General features: G+C 49.3%; 1 protein-coding gene across 1 annotated transcript; it reads left to right on the top strand.

The window, feature by feature from the left end:
* Positions 1-491: 491 nt before the first annotated feature.
* Positions 492-21233, top strand: HROB (homologous recombination factor with OB-fold; the record flags this gene model as incomplete). Its single annotated transcript, XM_080714088.1, has 10 exons — positions 492-716; positions 1517-1567; positions 6022-7209; positions 8715-8798; positions 12434-12574; positions 13101-13209; positions 13371-13456; positions 13637-13762; positions 17216-17336; positions 21142-21233. The coding sequence occupies 10 exons, from the start codon at positions 492-494 to the stop codon at positions 21231-21233; spliced, it is 2223 nt and encodes a 740-aa protein (XP_080570214.1).
* Positions 21234-21505: the final 272 nt, after the last annotated feature.

Below are 21505 nucleotides of genomic sequence, written 5' to 3' on the forward strand. Positions count from 1 at the left end.
ATTCCCAGTACCAAAAAAGGAAAAAAAAGAATAGACGGGTGCATAGATGAGTAGAGGAGGAACAAAACAACCGGGTGGGTCCCGTTACCTGGTCAGGAACAACCAGGCTCCACTAGCCAGTCCGTGTCCTTTACACAGCAGGGAAGGGGGAGCAGGATTCCCCAACCCCGCCTTCACCCAAACCATTCCACTGGGCCCGAGGGGCCGCTGGGGGGCGACCGAGAGTTCGCCACTTCCCCTTTAAGGCTGAGGCGGAAAGACGGCCTTCCTGTCGGCGGGATAGAAGCAGGCCCGCCCCTTTAAGAGGGCGGGGACTAGTGTGGCGGCGGCTTCGAACACGGCCTGGAGTCGCGCCGCGGCCTCCGGGCGACGCGCCCCCCGCCTCCCCGGGCCGCCCGCCCCCTGCCCTCGGACCGTCCCTGAGTGCCGCCGCCCGGAGTCCCACACCGCCCCCTGGTCGACCGGGACCCCGCCGGCGCGAGCCCGTCGCCATGGTAATGCCGCGCCGCGCCACGGGGACGGCAGGCCGCGGAGCTGGGCGAGGGCGCCCGCCGCCCCGGCCTCAGTTTCCCTTCTGCTGCCGGCCTCTGCCCTCGCAGACCCGCGGGCCGTGCTCCGTGCGCGCACCCGGCCTGGCCTCCAGGGCGAGCCCGCCCGGCCGCCCCGCCGGCCCCGGGGGCTCTAAGGCGGCCCCGCCGCGGCTCTCCGCGAAGCCGGTCGCCACCGCCTGCGGGCTAGAAGGAGGGACGTCCTCTCCCCACACACCCTAGCGTTTGGATTGGGTAAAAGGAGAACTCTGCATCATTCTTAGAACAAGGCTACCGCGCTCGCCCGGCTTAGATGGATGGTAGTTTCCTTGTGTTTGAGCAACTTTGGGGAGATCGCAGTCGCCGGGCCTGTACGCACAGCGCTGATTCCCGACCCCCAAGCTGGGGGTGGAATCCTTGCCTCAGCCCTGCTAGGCACGCTCTGTACCAGCCCCGTGCTGATTCTGAAGACTTGCCCTTGCTCCTCTCGGCAGCCTTCTCTTTGTCCCCCTCCCCCTTTCTCTTCCAGGACTAATGCTGATGGATCTAAGTGGATTCTATTACAAGAAAGTATTTTAAGTCATTTATTTATTTTTGTGGTACTGGGGGTGGAACCCAGGGGCTTTTCTACACCCCCCCCCCTTGGGCTATACTGCCAGACCTAGTTTATATTTTATTTGGAAATAGGGTCTCACTAAGTTGCTGAGAGCCTCACTAAGTAGCTGAGGCTGGCTTTGAACCCACTCAATCCTCCGGTCTCAGCCTCCCAAGTGCTGGGCCACCACGCCCAGCTTTTTAAAGTCATTTAAATGTTTAACTAGATCCTATTTCTTCTCATACCTATTCCTCCCCCAGTACTAGCACAAAAAAAAAAAAAAAAGCAGTACACCTGATGGTCTTGTTGGAGTTGGGAAGCAACACAGTAAGGACAAAATGTACTTGCAAGCACGATTTCTCCTCTAGTCTCAATTGCTTTGTTTTCCTTTCAGGCATGCAGTTTGCAGAAGCTGTTTGCTGTGGAAGAAGAGTTTGAAGATGAGGTAAGGACAGGTTGGTGATCAGAGATGGCAAAGGATGTAAACATTCCAAGTCCAGAACATTTTCCAGCAGCCTGTGCCAGCCTTCTTTGAGTTGACATGTTCATCTTTTTTTTTATCTGTGAGAGGCTGAGAAATGAGAAGAAATATAAACAACCTACTTAACTGTCTTAGAAACAAACAGAAAACCAGAGATGAGCTGCCTAATTGTCATACCTTTAAATTTTAAGGACCCATTTCTGGAAGCTGTGTCATGTAGATGATTTAATTCACCTTCACGATAACATATTTGAGATGGAAAGAAAGTTTGTGAAGAGTCAGACTAGTGTAGGAGGAGCCGGGTGTTGTGGTACACGCCTGTAATCCCAGTACTTGGGCTGAGGCAGGAGGATCACAGATCCAAGGACAGTCTCAGCAAGTAAGGAGACTCATCAACCTAATGAGACCCTGTTTCCAAAATTAAATAGGGCTAGGGATGTAGCTTGGAGGTAGAATGCCCTGGGTTCAATCCCCAGTACCAAAAAAATAAAATAGAATAGTGAGGAGACAGAAAAGTTACTGAATGGCTTGAGGGCTGTGGTCACCAATTGGTCTTAAGAACCAGGGCAGCCGGGCGTGGTGGCACATGCATGTAATCCCCATGCTTGGGAGGCTGAGACAGGAGGATCGCACAGGTTCGAAGCCAGCCTCAGCTACTTAGTGAGGCTCTCAGCAACTTAGTGAGACCCTGTTTCCAAATAAAGTATAAAATAGGTCTGGGAGTATAGAACTCAGGGGAATTCTACCTCCCAACTATATCTCCAGCTCTATTTATTTATTTATCTATTTATTGTTACTGGGAATTGAACCTAAGGGCGTTCTACCTCTGAGCCATATCTCCAGTCCTTTTTATTTATTATTTTGAAATAGAGCTGGGCATGGTGGCGCGCCCTTGTAATCTCCTTTTTTAGGGGGATGAGACAGGAGGATCACGCAGGTTTGAAGCCAGCCTCGCTGGCTTAAGAGACCCTGTTTCCAAATAAAATATAAAAAAATAGGTAGGTCTGGGAAGCCGGGCTTGGTGGTGCACGCTTGTAATCCCAGCATTCGGGGGGCTGAGACTGGAGGATCACAGTTCGCAGACAGCCTCAGCTACTTAGTGAGGCCCTCTGCAACTCAGTGAGACCCTGTTTCAGAATAAAGAATAAAAATAAAAAAAATAGGGCAGGGGGTATAGTGTGGAGGTTGAATGCCCCTGGAATCCATCTCCAAACCCTCAAAAAATAAATAAATAAATAAAAATAGGTCTGGGAGTGTATCCCAGAGGTAGAAGGGTTCCATCCTCAGTACCACCAAAAAAAAAAAAAAAAAAGAGTCTAACTTGCTGAAGGCTGGCTTTGAACCAATGATCCTCTCATCTCACCCTCCCAAGTAGTGGGATTACAGGCATGCCCCACCTTGCCTGGCAGCAAATTACTTTATTCTCTGGCCTTCCACTTTCTCTTCTACAATACAGGGCATTCTTCTGCTTCTGGATTCCTCCCTTTTTTTCCTCAGAAGTTAAGGGATTAGACTAGATCTAATGCCAATGAGTTAAATTCACCTTGTTTAGGCCTGGCCAGTTGCCAATTAAATCAATATCAGAATTTCTAGAGCTGGCAGAGTTGTTGTTTTTTTGTGTGTGTGTGACACTGGGGATGGAACCCAGGGGCCTTAAGCCTCCAGGATACATCCTCAACCCTATTTTATTTTGTATTTGGAAACAGGGTCTTGCTAAACTGCAGAGGGCCTCACTAAGTTGCTGAGGCTGGCTGAGAACCTGCGATCCTCCTGTTTCAGCCTCCCAAGTACTAGGATTACAAGCATGTGCCACAACGCCTGGTTTATTCTTTATTTTGAAACAGGGTCTCACTAAGTTGCAGAGGGCCTCACAGGTAGCTGAGGCTGGCCAAGAACCTGTGATCCTTCTGTCTCAGCCTCCCAAGTACTGGGATTACAGGGTCCACCACCTTGCCTGGCTCTTACATGTGGATTTGGTTTTTACAAATAAATAATCCAGAACTGCCAGCTTTGTCAAGGAGATGTGTTCTTGTCTTTCAGCTTTGGAGATGTGTGATTACAGGCTGAAAAGTGACTGTTAAAATGACCAGGTGATGCCGGGCCTGGTGGCAAATGCTTGTAATCCCCGCACTTGGGAGGAAGAGACAGGAGGATCGCGCAGGTTCGAAGCCAGCCACGCTGGCTTAAGAGACCCTGTTTCCAAAAATAAAAAAAGTATAAAATAGGTCTGGGAGTGTAGGCCTGGAGGTAGAAGGGTTTCCAGGAACCCCAGTACCACCAAATAAATAAAATAAAATAAAATGACCAGGTGATGGATGATAGGATTCCTAGGCTGGTAATGGAATTAGAGAAAAGGACTCTGGTTGTTCAAGTTTCTGTTCCCTGAAAATGGCAGACTAGTCCCTTTCCCCCTTTCCCAAGGCACATGACATCATGTGTGAGAGTGAGCTCTTTGGGAGAATAGGGATCCATCATCCTCCAGGCTCACTGGGGATTTGTTCCTTCTGAATTCTGATTGTTGTTATTGCTAAATCCTAAGGTGGGCCTGTGGAGTGTGGGACTCTCTTGATAATACACAAAGCAAGGAAAAAAGCTTTCTCTAGTCCAGACAAGCCGGTGCAGCAGTGGGGGCCGGGTGGGGGCCTTTCTGCCAGTTAAATCAGCAGTTCTGACTCAAAAACACCCTCAGAACAGGTCTGTTGCTCTTGAAGGTGTCAATCTCACCTTGCTTCCCAACTGGAATCCATACTTAATTTAACTTGCCTGAAGAGCTATATTTAACTTCCTCCTATTTTGCTGGATCCAAGGGCTGGGCTCTCTGGCATACTGAATGTGTGTGTGTGTGTGTGTGTGTGTGTGTGTGTGTGTGTGTGTGTGTGTGTTGGGGGATGGGGAGTGGGCTAAGGACATGCAGCATGACCAGCTGGATCCCTATTGGCACAGACTGGACACCAGAATGCTAGTTTTCCTTGAGATGGGTATTTCTTTTTCTTTTTTTCTTTTTTAGTAGTAGGGATTGAACACAGAGGCATTCTACCCCCAGCCCTATTTTATTTTTTATTTTGAAAGAAGATCTCACTAAGTTGTGGAGAGCCTTATGAGGTTGGCCGAGAACCTGTGATCCTCTTGTCTCAGCCTCCAAAGTATTAGGATTACCAGTGTGTGCCAGGCTGAGATGGGTGAGTTTGACCTTGGGTGATTCCTTTTTTTTTTTTTTTTTTTTTTTTTTTTTTTTTTTTGTGGTACTAGAGATTTAACCCAGGGGGCATTCTACCTGTGAGCTACACTCCCAGTTTGATTTTTTTTTTTTATTCTTTCTTTCTTTACTTATTTATTTTTTATTTATTTATTTTTTGTGGTACTGGGGATTGAACCAAAGGGCATTCTACCTCTGAATTACACCCCCAGCCCTAGTCTTTATTCTTTTTTGAAACGGTCTCACTAAGTTGCGGAGGGCCTCACTAAGTAGCTGAGGCTGGACTTGAATCTGTGATCCTCCTGTCTCAACCTCCCAAGTACTGGAATTTTATATTTATTTTTTTACTTATTTTTTGGTGATACTGGGGGTAGAACCCCGGAGATTTCTACCTCTGGGCTATACTCCCAGACCTATTTTCTATTTTATTTGGAAACAGGGTCTCACTAAGTTGCTGAGAGCCTCACTAAGTAGCTGAGGCTGGCTTTGAACCTGTGCGATCCTTCTGTCTAAGCCTCCCAAGCTGGGGATTAAAAGTGTGTGCCACCACGCCCAGCTCTGAAATTTTATTCTTTACTTCAAAACAAGCTCTCATTAAGTTGCAGAGGGCCTCACTAAGTAGCTGAGGCTGGCCATGAACCTGCAATCTTCCTGTCTAAGCCTCCTAAGTACTGGGATTACAAGTGTGATTTCTTTGATTGTTTGTTCCCTGGGGTGTTAGCTTTCGCTGCCCCCCATCCTTAACTCCCTAACCTGGAGATTGAAGGAAGTGAGAGGTGCTGCTTGAAGACAGCCTCAGAATGTTTCTGATAGAAGGCTGGTGGTAGGGCCATGTGCAAGGTCAAATAGTGATTTTGAGAGACATCACCGTTGCCTTTTTTTGGGGGGGGGTGTGGTTCGGGAATTGAACCCAGGGGCATTCTACCCCTTTATTACACCTCCAGCCCTTTTATTTTTTTCTTGAAACAGAGTCTCACTAGAGAATCTTCCTAAGTTGTTGGAGCTGGTCTCCAACCTGCGATCCTTCCGTCTCAGCCTCCCAAGTACTGGGATTACAGCCTTCCAAGACTAGGATTCCGGACCACCGTTGCCTTTCATGGCTTGGCTTCTTGCTTGCATGTATCTGCACACAAACATTCCACATGCCTGAACATTAAAAGGGAAGTTTTTTTTTTTTTTAATAATTCTGGATGCAAAGGTGCACTGTCTCTGCTTCTTGCAGGATTTCTTGTCTGCCGTGGAGGATGCAGAGAATCAGTTTGCTGGCTCTCTACCTGTGGATGCCGGGTGCCTGAGACCTGTCTCTTCCAGGCCACAGGAGACTGTGCAGGCCCAGTGCTGGAGGCGGCTGCCATCACACCCCACTGCTCCTTCAGAGACTCTGGGCCAGCCAGCCTTGGGCCTCTGCCTCCCTACCTCCAGCGTGCCCAGAGCCATTGGGGACCCACCTGTTACAGAAACAGTCTCATCAAGGCCGATGTTGACTTCCAGCAGCTGGGCCGGCAACCAGAGGAGAGTGACAGGGACAGAAGTGCCCCGTGAGCCAGCAAGACTGCAGTCCCCAGGCCCATGCCCCCTGCTCACCTTTAAGACTCACCAGTGGCAGGGCACCAGTGATTTTGAGGGGCCTCAACAAGACGAATTTGATGACATCTTGGCAAGCATGGAGCTGGAAGAAGCTGGCGTGGAGCTGAGACTTGGCATCCGCAGTGAGGACACTCGGATCTTGCCTGCCCAGCAGCAGGAGGACCCAGAATTGACAGAGAAGGTGTGGGGAGCTGAACTGGGTGGATCTTGCCCAAAGGGGCCCATGGCTGCCAGCCGCGTAACAGGTGTCACGTCAGTCCAGGTTGAGCCTCTAGCACCTGCTGTCCACTGTAGGACTCCGTGGCCCCGCGCGAGACCTGGTGCTACAGGCAGCCTTCCTATTTCAGCTGCCTTGGTTCCACTTCAGCAACCGCCCTGGGAAGCCTGCTCCAAAGGCCCCCCTGTTCTAGCACCCCATACTCCCCAAGCTGCTGGAGGGCCTATTCAGAGCAGCCCTCAGAATCATTCACCTGGTCAGCCATATCAGGCTCCCCGTTCCTGTTTAGGTGGCAAACCTCGTTTTCCTGGACCTCGCACTGCTAACTCCAGCTGTTCTACTCCCTCAAGGACCAGCTCTGCAGTATTTCCTTCGGGAGCCTTGCAGTCCCGTGCCCCAGTGTCTTCTGTTGTGTCTCCTGCTGTTACCCCAAAAGGTCCCCATTCCTCTCTGGTTCCCCAGGCAGCTCTGCAGACCCCCTTAGTCACTAACCACCTGGTACAGCTGGTCACTGCTGCCAGCCGGACCCCGCAGCAGCCTACCCACCCCTCCACTCGAGCCAAAGTGCGCCGCTTCCCTGGCCCAGCGGGGCTCCTGCCTCACCAGGTGAGTGACCTGGTTCTCCAGCACACTGGGGACAAGGGAGGGAAGCAGCAGGCCATCGTGTCTGGCCACAGTCTAGAACAGTGTTCTCTTAGAGGACAAGGAGGAAGGAAGCAAAGATAAGGACAGTCTGCGAAGCTGCAGAAGGAGTAGAAAGTGGTGGGGAGGGGCTGGCGGGTGGCTCAGGAGAGCGCTGGCCTAGCAGGGGTGAGACCCTGGGTTCCTTTCCCAACACGGCAAAGAAAAACTGGCAGGAAGGAAGAATACTTGAAAATCTTCCCTTGCCAAGCATGATGGCTCACGTCTGTAATTCCAGAACTTGGGAGGCTGAGACAGGATGATCGCAGGTTCAGAGCCAGCCCCAGCAACTTAGGCTGCCAGCAACTTAGCGAGACCCTGTTTCCAAATAAGAAGTAAAATAGGACTGGCGTGTAGCTTAGAGGTAGAAGACCCCTGGGTTCAATTCCCAGCCCCACAAAAAAAAAAAAAAAGGAAAGAAAATCTGCCCTTGAAAGAGGTGCCTAGACTCTGAGAGCTTCCTAGTTTTCCTATGTTGGTAGAGTGCCAACTGTTTGATAGCGCTAAGGCAGGAAATTCATTCTTTCATACTTGCTAATGAGTAAGTAGATAATGGACAGTATGCTTTGAACTAGAAATATAGAGAATAAGAGATAATTTCTGTACTAAGGAGCTCACAGCATAGGAGAGGGGTGTGGACAAATGCGCACAAAGAGCGTAGTGTAAAGGTCACTCGCAGGCTGCTGGGGCGGCGCTGGCTCTGCTGGCGCTGGCGCGACTGGATGGCTGCGGCGGAGGTGAACAGGTGTGGAGGGGCTGTGCTCTGAGGGTGTCCTGCAGTGGGAAGACGGAGCATGCGCAAAGCACAGGCCCAAGAGCAGGTGCTCTCAGAGCCACAGGACAGTCCCCGGGTGGTGTGGAAGGAAGTAGAGCTGCAGAGACGGCGGGAGTTTGGATTTAAGCCATGGTAGAGGGACAGGATCTGTCCAACTAGTTTTAGATCAGGTCCCAAGTGACTGCCTGGGCTCTGGGCATGTGTTCTTGTTGTTAATAGGTGTACCCTTTCATCTTAAGGGCGTTTGAAACAATTTCTGCCTGTTACTTGCCCTTCCCCACTTGAGGAGAGTCCATGGAGGCTGTCTGTACTCCTTCTGGTTCTCCCTGAAGGGAAAGGTTAGGTCCCTAAGAGGGGCCCTGGGGAAGCTGCCTCTCTCCTCATCACAGGCCCCTTATTTGGGTTACTGCCCCCTTCAGGCAGCCCTGGGTTTTGTTCCTGAGCCCACTCCGGCCTCTTCACATTCTCAAAACCATCCCCAAAGTGTCTTTTTTGAGCTGCTAGTGAGGCTCCTGAGACTGCGTTAGGAGAGATGTAATATGTGTTAATTGTCCCTGATAGTTTCCTGAACTCATTATGTAACTCAGACAAGACGCTGTACTTGTAAATAACAGCTGCTGAGCTTGCTCTCGCCTTCTTCTCCCTCCCCTCTTAGCACAGTGGGAAGAATCTGGAGGAAATCATGGTTTCCACGCCCCAGACTCCTACCCATGGTGCTCTGGCTAAATTCCGGACAGAGGTAACTTATCCCGTGCACTTGTTAACTTCCTGGCCATCGTTTGAGAGTGAGGGGTGACCTTGCCTGTTTCAGGAGTTGAGAACCAGAGTTGATCTGCTAGGCCTGTACCTCAAGGAACCTGGAGAAGCAGTTGGGGGAGGTGGTGACTTTACTGGTGTAAGGTGAGGCTGTTCTTGATGCCAGCCATGCATTATCTGATGCCACGGGTCTAGCCTTCTTTCCCATCTAAGAATTAAAGGCCCAGTCTGCTGTCTTCTCCCAGGGGAAGAGAGTGTAATAAATATTTTGAGATTGTATCTCAGGAGCCCTTCCTCTCAGGTTTCTGGGAACTGAGCTGGGAAGGATCTGCCTTCATCTTGTCTCCAGGGGTTCCCTTTGGTGGGTGACACCAGCTTCCCTCCCCTGGGGTTCTGGTTGACCTATGTCCTCAGACCCACATTTCATTTGCTTTTAATTCTCCTGAGAATGTCTTCTCTTTGCTGTAGCTCCCCTGTTCTGCCAATCTATTTCAGATCCAAGCCAGCTGCTAGTCATCTGAATTCAAATCACCTTTTTTTTTTTTTTTTTTTTTTTTTGGTACTGGGGTTCCTGGAAACCCTTCTACCTCCAGGCTACACTCCCAGATCTATTTTTTATATTTTTGAAACAGGGTCTCTTAAGCCAGCGTGGCTAGTTTCGAACCTGTGCGATCCTCCTGTCTCCGCCTCCCAAGCGCAGGAATTACAAGTGTGCGCCACCACGCCCGGCTTTTTTTTTTTTTTTTTTTTTTTTTTTTTGCAGTACTGGGGATGGGACCCAGGGCCATTCTACCTCTGAGCTACATCCCCAGCTTTAAGCTTTATTTTTTATTCTTTATTTTGAAACAGTGTCTCACTAGGTTGATGAGAGTCTCACTACTTGCTGAAGCTGTCACTCAACCTGTGATCCTCCTATCTCAGCCTCCCAGATGCTAGGATTACAAGCGAGTGCCACCATGCCCAGCTACCTCCAGCTTTTTTTTATTTTTTATTTTGAAATAAGGTTTCACTAAGTTGCAGAGGGCCCACTAAGTTGCAGAGGACCATGAATCTGTGATCCTCCTGTCTCAGCCTCCCACTTACTGGGATTATAAGCAGGTACCACCAGCCTGGCTTCAAAGCAGCTTTTTTTTTTTGTACTGGGGATTGAACCCAGGGGCATTCTCTCTGAGCTATACCCCCAGCTCAGGTTTCACTAACCTGTGATCCTCCTGTCTCAGCCTCCCAAGTACTGGGATTATAAGTGTGCACCACCACGCCTGACTTCAAAGTAGCTATGAATATAAAAAGATTAATGATGTTGGGTACAGTGGTACACACTTGTAATCCTACTACTTGGGAGGCTGAGACAAGAGAATTGCAAGTTTGAAGCCAGCCGTAGCAATTTAGTGAGACCCTGTTTCAAAATAAAAAGTAAAGCTGGTATAGTGGCACATGCTTGTAATCTCAGTACTTGGGAGGCTGAGATAGGAGGATCACAGGTTGAGTGACAGCTTCAGCAAGTAGTGAGACTCTCATCAACCCAGTGAGACACTGTTTCAAAAACAAAAATAAAGCCGGATATGGTGGTGCACGCTTGTAATCCCAGCATTTGGGAGGATAAGACTGGAGGATCACACGGTTCGTGGAATAGCCTCAGCTACTTAGTGAGGCCCTCGGCAACTTAGTGAGACCCTGTTTCAAAATAAAGAATAAAAAATGGGGCAGAGGGTGTAGCTTGGGGGTCAAATGCCTCTGGGTTCCATCCCCAGACCTGGGGAAAAAAAAAAAAAAAAAAAGAATAAGCCAGACACACTTGTAATCCCCGCGCTTGGGAGGCTGAGACAAGAGGATCGCACAGGTTCTAAGCCAGCCACGCTGGCTTAAAAGACCCTGTTTCCAAATAAAAAATATTAAAAAAAAAAAAGATCTCAGAATGTAGACCAGAGGTAGAAGGGCTTCCAGGAACCCCAGTACCACAAATAAATAAATAAATAAATAAATAAATAAATAAATAAATAAATAAATAATAAGGCAGGGGATGTAGCTTGGAGGTCAAATGCCCCTGGGTTCCATCACCAGACCCGCAGAAAACAACAATAACAACAACAAAAAATAAAAGAATAAAAATTAGGGCAAGGGGTATAGTTTGGAGGTCGAATGCCCTTGGGTTCCATCCCCAGACCCACAAAAAAAATAAAAAATAAAAAAATAAGCCAGGCATGGTGGTACACCCTTGTAATCCCAGCATTCGGGAGGCTGAGACTGAAGGATAGTGGTTCACAGACAGCCTCAGCTACTTAGTGAGGCTCTTTGCAAATCAGTGAGACCCTGTTTCAAAAGAATAAAAAAGGCCAGGCATGGTGGCGCACTCTTGTAATCCCCGTGCTTGGGAGGCAGCGACAGGAGGATCGCAGTGGTTCGAAGTCAGCCTCGCTGGCTTAAGAGACCCTGTTTCCAAATAAAAATATAAAATAGGCCTGGGAGTGTAGTCTGGAGGTAGAAGGGTTTCCAGGAACCCCAGTACCACACACACACACAAAAAGAATAAAATATAGGGTAGGGGGTGTAGCTCCAAGGTTGAATGCCCTTGGGTTCCATCCCCAGACCCGCTAAATAAATAAATTAATTAATTAATTAATTAAAATAGGGCTAGAGCTGGGCATGGTGGTGCACGCTTATAATCCCCATGCTTGGGAGGCTGAGACAGGAGGATCACACAGGTTCGAAGCCAGCCTCAGCTACTTAGTGAGGCTCTCAGCAACTTATAAAATAGGTCTGGAAGGATATCCCAGAGGTAGAAAGCCCCTGGGCTCCACTCCTAGTACCACCAAAAAAAAAAAAAATAGGGCTAGGAGTATAGCTCGGAGGTAGAATGCCTCTTGGCCCAATCCCCAGTACCACACATAGCTAAAGACACTCTAGAAGCCTGAAGCCTATGATGTATGCAAGAAATTCCCAGCCTTCTCTCTCTTTTTGGTGGGGGGAGATGAGCCCAGGGGAACTCTACCTCTGAGCTATACCCCAATTCTGTTTTATTTTTTATTTACAAACAGGGTCTCACTAAGTTGCTGACAGCCTCACTAATTTGCTGAGGCTGGCCTGGAACCTGTGATCTTTTTTTTTTAGCCTCCCAAGCACTCAGATTACAGGCATGGGCCACCATGCCGAAGTAGACTTTTTGAGTCTATTACAAGAAACAAGTGTGGATGGCCTTTTGCTTCAGTGTAACTAAAGTCAGTATCTGCTGAAGCTAAGCATGGCTACACGCACCTGTAATCCCAATATTTCAGAGGCTTAGACAGGAGGATTACAGGTTTGAGGCCAGCCTCAACAATTTAGCAAGGCCTCCAGCAACTCAGACCCTGTTTCAAAAGAAAAATAAGGGCTGTGGATATAGCTGAGAGGTAGAATGCCCTGGGTTCAGTCACACACACCGTCATCTTTGGTATAGCTGTGGTAGGTAGCAAGATTTCAACTATTTTCTGGTATTGGAGATACGCGCGAGACTGTGGCCACCATGCTGCGGTGTTCTCCGGGGATTCACCCTTGTCTTCACCCCTCCGTCCTGTCCCAGTCAAGGGTCCGTAGGCAGGTGGACCTGTTCATGCAGTCTTCCCCTCTGCTCTGTGGTGCCAGATTGCTGCGAGTTCCCAAGCATCCGTGGAGGAGGATTTCGAGCGAGGGCCCTGGCTGACCATGAAGTCTGCTCTGGGCCTGGATGAGACAGACCCCACCTGCTTTCTCTGTAAATACAGCATCGTCATGGTGCTGCGGAAGGTAAGGCTTCTGAGGGCAGGACCCAGGGAGACTGTTTTCTCCCTTTCCCAAGCCTGCTCCTCCTCAGGAAGGGGCCGTCTGCTCCCTCTTAGCCCAGGCCCTCTCTGAGGAGCAGCCTGGAGTTGCTTTGGTTTTCCCTTCCACTCGCCTACCTTTCCCGTCTCCCATGGTCCACAGGATCGGGCAGGTCTAGGAGAGAGGGTTCTGGGCGGGCCCCCGCTCCCGGGCTCTGGATGGAGGCGGTTAAGCTCCCTGCTGCCCTCAGAGCCCCCGGTGGTCACGGGTCAAGTGTACATGCTGTCACAGCCCACACATTCCTGCCCATGCTCTGCCTTGATGCACCGCTACATAAATACATGTACACAGAAGAAAGGAAGCACCAGAGAGCAACGGCCTGCCCGGGGCGGGCATGAGAGTCCCTGCCTAGCTGCCCCTCTGCCCCCACATCCCTGGTGCCCTGGCCCTTGGGGTGTGGGAAGTTACAGGGGCCATGGCTGGCGCGGTGAACGTTTCTCCTCATAAGCAGGCAGCCCTGAAGCAGCTCCCCAGAAACAAGGTCCCCAACATGGCGGTGATGATCAAGTCCCTGACTCGGAGCACAGTGGATGCCAGCGTGGTTTTTAAAGACCCCACCGGTGAGGAATTAGGTGCGGGGAGTCTCCTGAGTGGCCTCTGATGAGGAGAAATCACCTTCTCCACTTACAGATGGGAAAATCGAGGCAGTGAGAAGCCCACTCGCCAGCCAGGGTGCAGACCAGTCACTGCCCTGACCCTGAGACTGATGTGGTATTTGCAGGAGAGATGCAGGGGACTGTGCACAGGGTTCTGCTGGAGACACGCCAGAGTGAGCTGAAGCCTGGCTCAGTGCTGCTGCTGAAGCAGGTAGGGTTGTGCTGAAGCAGGAGAGTTGTGTGGAGGGGAAGGAGACACAGGGGGGACAGGAGCAGTTGGTGTGGCCCTGCTGCAGAGGACACTGAGGGAGAGGCAGGCAGGCCCCAGGTGGCCACGTGGCAGCACCCAGTGCACCCTCCTGACGCTGACCTTCCCCTTCTTCAACTCCAGATCGGAGTGTTTTCTCCTTCACTGCGAAATCACTACCTTAACGTGACACCCAACAACCTGGTCCATGTTTACAGCCCTGACTCTGAGGACGGGAACTTTCTCAAGCCACCTCAGCCCTTCCCCAAGGTAAGAGGAACAGGGTAGGTGGGCCCAGTGGAGCCTTCTGCCCGGGTCTTATTTCTTTCTCTCCTCCATGCTGAGGAGCAGAGGCGCAGGGACTGTGGCTCTGAGGTGAAGGGGTGCCTTGGGGCACAGAACCATCCTGTCCCCGCTGCAGCCACCTGTTGGGTGGCTCAGTGTCAGAGCCTGGAGGAGCAGATGGTGTCCTGGTGATCCGTGGGTATGTGACGGCAGCTGGAATACCTGAGAGGGTAGGAGTCACCTGAGAACCAAACTGGTGAGGGCCCACCAGGGGTAATGGTGGGAAAGGACCAAGGTCAGATCTGCGGGTGGCAGTGCAGAGGGCGGTGAGCCAAAGGCGGCTGTCAGGTGAGCCAGTTTTTGTATGGCATCTTCCTGCCTGGCCTCTGCCTTTGCTAGGCGGAGCAGAAATTGCACACAGCACTGGGGATGCCCTGTTAGGGACAAGGCAAGCATTTGCTATCTCTGGGAAACCACGAACAACTCCAGGGTGAGAGTGCAGAGCCCAGGCTTGACTTGGCTGTCCCCGCCTCCTGGGATCCTGGCTCTGAGGGCAGGAGACCTGGGCTTGTCCCAGACTTGCTGATAATCTCTGCGGTGACTGTGGGCAAGCCTTGTCCCCTCCCCTGCCATTGCTTCACCTGTAGTGCAGGGTGTTGGACTTGATGACCTCTAGTCAGCTGAGACCTTTAGCTCTAATTTTCTAATTTTTTGGGGTGTGTGTGTGGGGGGGGGGGATCCTGGGGATTGAACCTTAGAGACATTCTACATTCTGGCTACATCCCCAGCCCTAATTTTTATTTTTATTTATTTTTCTGGTACTAGGGATTGAGCCCAGGGGCATTCTACCTCTGAGCTATATCCCCAGCCCTATTTCTTATTCTTTATTCACTAAGTTGCAGAGGGCCTCACTAAGTAGCTGAGGCTGGCCGCAAACCTGTGATCTGTCTCAGCCTCAGCCTCCCAAATACTGGGATTTCAGGCATGTGCTACCATGCCCAGCTTTTATTTTGATTTTGAAACAGGGTCTGTCTAGATTGATGAGTCTCACTACTTGCTGAGGCTGTCCTCGAACCTGCAGTCCTCCTGTCTCTCCTGTCAAGCTATCAAGTATTGGAATTACAGGTGTGTGCCACCGTGCCTGTCTCAAATTCTCTACTTTTATTTCCTTCATCTTTCCTTTTTTTTTTTTTTTTTTTTTTTTTTGTGGTGGTACTGGGGGTGGCACCCAGAGGCTTTACTCCCAAACCTTTTTTTATATTTTATTTGGAAACAGGGTCTCACTAAGTTGCTGAGAGCCTCACTAAGTAGCTGAGGCTGGCTTTGAACCTGTGCGATCCTCCTGCCTCAGCCTCCCAAGCGCGGGGATTACAAGTGTGCGCCACCACGCCCGGCTCCATCTTTCCTTTTAACTCCTTCACGTTCTCTGAAAATCACCCCAGTTCTTTTATTTTATTTTTTTTGTGGAACTGTGGGTGGAACCCAGTGGCATTCTACCTCCAAGCTGCACCCCTAGCCCTATTTTTTTATTCTTTATTTTGAAACAAGGTCTCACTAACTTGCTGAGGCTGGCTATGAACCTGCAATCCTCCTGTCTTAGCTTCCCAAGTATGAGGATTAAAAGCATGCACCATTATACCCAACTAAAGTCACCCCATTTCTAAAAATACTTTTTCTTTCCTTTATTTTCTTATTTATTTATTTTTGCGGTACTGGAGATGAAACCCAGGGGCACTCTATCTCTGAGATACACCCCCCAACCTGAATTTTTATTCTTTATTTCGAAACAGGGTCTCATTGAGTTAGTTAGTGAGGCAAAGGGCCTCACTAACTAGCTGAGGCTGCCTGCGAACTGCAGTCTTCTTGTCTCAGCCTCCCAAGTGCTGGGATTATAAGTATGCACCACCATACCCAGCTCTCTTTTAATTTTTTTTTTTTGTGTGTGTGTGTGTGGGTCTGGGGATGGAACCCAGGGGCATTTGACCTCCGAGCTACACCCCCTGCCCTATTTTTTAATCTTTATTTTGAAACAGGGTCTCACTAAGTTGCAGAAAGCCTCACTGAGTAGCTGAGGCTGTCTGCAAACCATGATCCTCCAGTCTCAGCCTCTCGAATGCTGGGATTACAAGTGTGCGCCACCACGCCCGGCTCTCTTTTAAATTTTTAACCATCTGTACTCATCGATATAAATTGAAACAGCATAGAACTAGCAGAAAATGAAACTCATCTTTCTGCACTTCTATTTCCTAGGGATAACCATAGGAAATAGAACTTAATTGCTGAGAGGCTGAGACAGGAGGATTGCACAAGTTCAAAGCCAACCTCAGCTACTTAGTGAGGCCCTCAGCAACTTAATGAGACCCTCTTTCCAAATAAAGTATAAAATAAGTCTGGGAGTATAACCCAGAGGTAGAAAAGCCCCTGGGTTCCACCCCTAGTGAAAAAAAAAAAAACCCAGTTTAATTGCCAGTTTTAGTTACCCGTCAATATATTAGCTATTTAGGAGATTGTTAAATTTATCATTTTTTTATTTTATTTTATTTTATTTTTTTATGGTACTGGGGGTGGAACCCAGAGACTTTCTACCTCTGGCCTATACTCCCAGACCTATTTTATATTTTATTTGGAAACAGGGTCTCACTAAGTTGCTGAGAGCCTCACTAAGCAGCTGAGACTTGCTTCAAACCCGTGCATCCTCCTCTCTCAGCCTCCCAAGCGCGGGGATTAAAAGTGTGCACCACCACGCCCGGCCGTTAAGTTTATTTTTGATCCCAGGCTAATTCCTTAACATATTTTCAGTGACCTCTTTACTCTGTTCTAGTTATATAGTTCTCCTAAAACATTAGATACCAACAGAATTAGAAAATCACCCCCAAAAGTTTTTCTTTTTAGGGAAATATAAGAGGTTTATTTAGGGAAGTGGGGATACTGTTTAAGGTTAGAGAAAGGCTCTTCATTGGTGAGATTTCAGAGTGGAGAAGAGCGCTGTTTTGTTTATAATTGTCTGCAGTTCTGAGTGTTTGGTGCATCTGCTCCCTCTCAGTCTGGCCTTGATGACCCCGGCCCTGCCACGCTCCGCCTTCATGTTTCTATTTTTTAATTTATTTTTATGTTTTATTCATTTATTATTATTTTTTGCGGGTCTGGGGATGGAACCCAGAGGCATTCAACCTCCGAGCTACACCCCCTGCCCTATTTTCTTTTTTGAAACCAGGTCTCACTGAGTTGCAGAGGACCTCACTAAGTAGCTGAGGCTGTCTGCAAACCACGATCCTCTGGTCTCAGCCTCCCAAATGCTAGGATTACAAGCGTGCGCCACCACGCCCGGCTTCCCACCTTCATGTTTCTTTCCTGAGCCCCTCTTCATCCCTTCAAGGTACTCTACCATCCAAAGGACTGCAGAGGCAGGGCAGTAGTAACCAGATCCTCTGTCCCCAGGATCCTGGAAGCTTCCATGGAGGCCTCCAGCAGGATGTGGCCATAAAACCTGCGGAAGGCTTTGAAACAGCACAGACCCCAGGGGCGGGGGACGCCCCCGAGGAAGAACTCCCAGAAGCAGGTAAGGCAGTCAGCCAACTGGATTGGAGACTATTTCCTCTGGCCTAGCTCAGCCAGAATCTTCTTGGCTACCTCTTGTTCCTCCTCCTGTGAGTCTTTGGACCTTACAAAATGGTATAGAAATCAGATGGACTGCCTCATGTGGCAAGGCTGCAGTCCACAAACCAGGTAACAGTGTGTTAGGAGCCACAGTAAGATGTGCATGGCTCCCCCATCTTCAGGCCTGTGCTGTAGCCACAGGAGGAAACGTCACCATTCTTGTCCAGATGGACAGGGGCTACATTGTGCCATGCTTTGAGCCCTCTGTGGGCTGATGAGCGGACTACAAAGTCAGAATTCTTCAGCCTGCTTGAGCTCAGGCCCTCCAGGGAGTGCTAGGGGGTCAAATGTCCATGTGATCAGGAAGACCAGGACACAAATCTGGGAGGCCCACATGTAGACCTCTTGTAGGTAGGCCCCAGGAGAGGGTCGCTTCCTTAGCTTTTTCTTTTCTTTCTTTCTTTTTTTTTTTTTTTTTTTTTTTCAGTACTGGGAATTGAACTCAGGGGCATCCTACTTCCAAGATACACCTGCAGTTTTATTTTTTATTCTTTATTTTGAAACAGGGTCTCACTAGTTGGCAGCGGGCGTCACTAAGTAGCTGAGTCAGGCCATGAACCCACCAGCCTCCTGTCTCAGCCTTCCAAGTACTGGGATTACAAGCGTGCGCCACTATGCCTGGTTTAGCTTTTTGATTTCAGAAGTTCATTCCTATGGGGCAGGGTGATGCATGCCTGTAATCTCAGTATTTAGGAGACTAAGACAGGAAGATCCCAGGTTCAAGATCAGCCTCAGTAATTTAGTAATACCTGCTTTTTTGATTGTTTCTCTGGTGCTGAGGATTGAACTCAGTGACATTCTACTTCTAAGCTACACCCTGAGTCCCATTTTATTTTTTGGAAACAGGATCTCACTAAGTTGCTAAAAGCCTCATTAAAGCCGGGTGTGGTGGCGCACGCTTGTAATCCCAGCATTTGGGAGGCTGAGACCTGGAGGATCGCAGTTCGTGGACAGCCTCAGCTACTTAGTGAGGCCCTCTGCAACTCAGTGAGACCCAGTTTCAAAATAAAGAATAAAAAATAGGGCATGAGATGTAGCTCAGAGGTCGAATGCCCCTGGGTTCCATCCCCAGACCTGCAAAAAAATAAAAATAAAAAATAAAAAAATAAAAAACCTCAAAAAAAAAACCTCATTAAGTTACTGAGGCTGGCCACAAGCCTGCGATCCTCTTGTCTCAGCCTCCCAAGTACTGGGATTGTAGGTGTGTGCCACCATTCTCAGCCACCCTGTTTCAAAATAATAAACAAGCCCAGTGTGGTGGCGCACGTTTGTAATCCCAGTACTTGGGAGGCGGAGACAGGAGGATTATGCAGGTTTGAAGCTAGCCTCAGCTACTTAGGCTCTCAGCAACTGAGACTCTGTTTCCAAATAAAATATAAAATAGGTCTGGGAGTGTATTCCAGAGGTAGAAAGCCCCTGGGTTCCATCCCAGTACCACCAAAAAAAAAAATAAATAAATAAAAAAAAAATAATAATAATAATAATAATAATAATAATAAACAAAATGGGGCTGGGCATGTAGCTCAAATAGGTCTGGGAGTATAGCCCGGAGGTAGAAAGCCCCTGGGTTCTACCCCCAGTACCACCAAAAAAAAGAAAAGAAAAGAAAAAGAAATTCAGTTCTGTCTAGTCCAAAGGTCATGGAAGTGGTAGGTGTGGCGTATACAAACCAGATTCATAGTATACCAATGGATAGATCAGAAAGCCCATTTATTTATGTCCTATGAAAGAGTACCTCTAAGCCGGGCGTGGTGGCGTACGCTTGTCATCCCAGCATTCGGGAGGCTGAGACCTGGGGCATCGCGGTTCGCGGACAGCCTCAGCTACTTAGTGATGCCCTCTGCAGCTCAGTGAGACCCAGTTTCAAAATAAAGAATAAAAAGTAGGGCAGGGGGTGTAGCTCGGAGGTCAAATGCCCCTGGGCTCCATCCCCAGACCCGCAAAAAAAAAAAAAAAAGAGTCTCTATTCTTGTGTGTGTGTGTGTTGGGGGTGTCTGGGGATGGAACCCAAGGCATTCGACCAACAAGCTACACCCCCAAGCCTTATTTTATATTCTTTATTTTGAAACTGGGTCTCACTAAGTTGCAGAGGGCATCACTAAGTAGCTGAGGCTGTCTGCAAACCACGATCCTCCCGTCTCAGCCTCCCGAATGCTGGGATGACAAGCGTGCGCCACCACGCCCAGCCTACTACCTCTATTCTAGAATCTTGCGTTTTGGGAATTCTGTACTCTTTCCTTGTAAGTAAACTTGACAAAATCATCACCAGAAGGCTGCTGGTGGCGCACACTTGTAATACCAGCATTTGGGAGGCTGAGATAGGAGGATCACGGTTCGCGGACAGCCTCAGCTACTTAGTCCCTTTGCATCTCAGTGAGACCCTGTTTCAAAATAAAGAATTAAAAAAAAAAAAAATAGAAAGCCGGGCGTGGTGGCGCACACTTGTAATCCCAGCATTCAGGAGGCTGAGACAGGAGGATCGTGGTTTGCGGACAGCTTTAGCTACTTAGGCCCTTAACAACTTAGTGAGTCCCTGTTTCCAAATAAAGAATAAAAAATAGGGCAGGAGGTGTGGCTTGGAGGTCGAATGCCCCTGGGTTCTATCACCAGACCTGCAAAAAAAATAAAAAACAAAAATTTTAAAATAGGGTTGAGAGTGTAGCTCGGAGGTAGAATGCCTCTGGGTTCCATCCCTAGTACTGCAAAAGAAAAAAAAAAGTTGCTGGTGATAGGCACAACGGCACATGCCTGTAATTTCAGCTACTTAGGAAGCTGAGGCCAGAGGATCCATGTTCAAAGCCAGCCTGGGGAATGTATTGAGGACCTGTCTCAAAAATCTTACAAAGCGAGCTGGGCATGGTGGCGCATGCTTGTAATCCCAGTACCGGGGACACTGAGACAGGAGGATCACAGGTTGGTGGCCAGCCTCAGCTACTTAGGCCCTCTGTGACTTAGTGAAACCCTGTGTCAAAATAAAGAATAAAAAAGCCGGGCGTGGTGGCGCACGCTTGTAATCCCAGCATTCGGGAGGCTGAGACTGGAGGATCGCGGTTCGCGGACAGCCTCAGCTACTTAGTGAGGCCCTCTGCAACTCAGTGAGACCCGGTTTCAAAATAAAGAATAAAAAAAAATAGGGCAGGGGGTGTAGCTCGGAGGTCAAGTGCCCCTGGGTTCCGTCCCCAGACCCGCAAAAAAAAAATTAAAAAAAAAAAAAAAAAAAAAGAATAAAAAGCCGGGCGTGGTGGCGCACGCTTGTAATCCCAGCATTCGGGAGGCTGAAACCAGAGGATCACAGTTTGCGGACAGCCTCAGCTACTCAGTGAGGCCCTCTGCAACTCATTGAGACCTGGTTTCAAAATAAAGAATAAAAAATAGGGCATGGAGTGTAGCTCGGAGGTCAAATGCCCCTGGGTTCCACTCCCAGACCTGCAAAAAAATTTTAAAAATCCAAAAAATAAAAAATAGGGCTACTGAAGGGTGTAGCTTGGAAAATACCTCTGGGTTCAATCTCCAGTACTGCAAAAAAAAAAAAAATCTTACAAAGTCCTGCGGCTGTAACTCAGTGATAAAGTGTTTACCTAGCATTCCCCAGGCCCTGGGTTTCACCGCAATACCGCCTGGGCAAGCTGCCTGAAGGCAGGAGCTTTGGATCCATCACCTGGAACCCTAGTGCAGTCACTGAGACTGCCCCTCTTCTCCCTCTGCAGATGACCTGGACGGGCTCCTCAGTGAGCTCCCTGAGGACTTCTTTTGTGATGCCGGCAGCTGGAATGGCCCCAAGGCAGGGCACCCCCCATGAATAGGCAGCCTCTCCGCTCACAGGCAAGATTCTGGGCACATCTCATGCTCACGTCCAAGGGAGAGAAGGCTTGCAGCTGGAGACTCGAGGAGGCCGGGGCCTGCGGTGCCCACCCTGGACACCTTCCCGAGGACTCCCTCGTCTCAGATCCTGCACTGCCATGGCACGGGACTGCTTTGACGTTGGCATCCCGGGACCCAGCCCAGGACTACTGGCAGCCCTCCTGTCCTCCGAGCCCTGGCCTGTCATTCCCCTTCCTCCTGTAAATGGGA

Source organism: Muscardinus avellanarius (assembly GCF_963383645.1).
Source record: "Muscardinus avellanarius genome assembly, chromosome: 16".
Classification (NCBI taxonomy): domain Eukaryota; kingdom Metazoa; phylum Chordata; class Mammalia; order Rodentia; family Gliridae; genus Muscardinus; species Muscardinus avellanarius.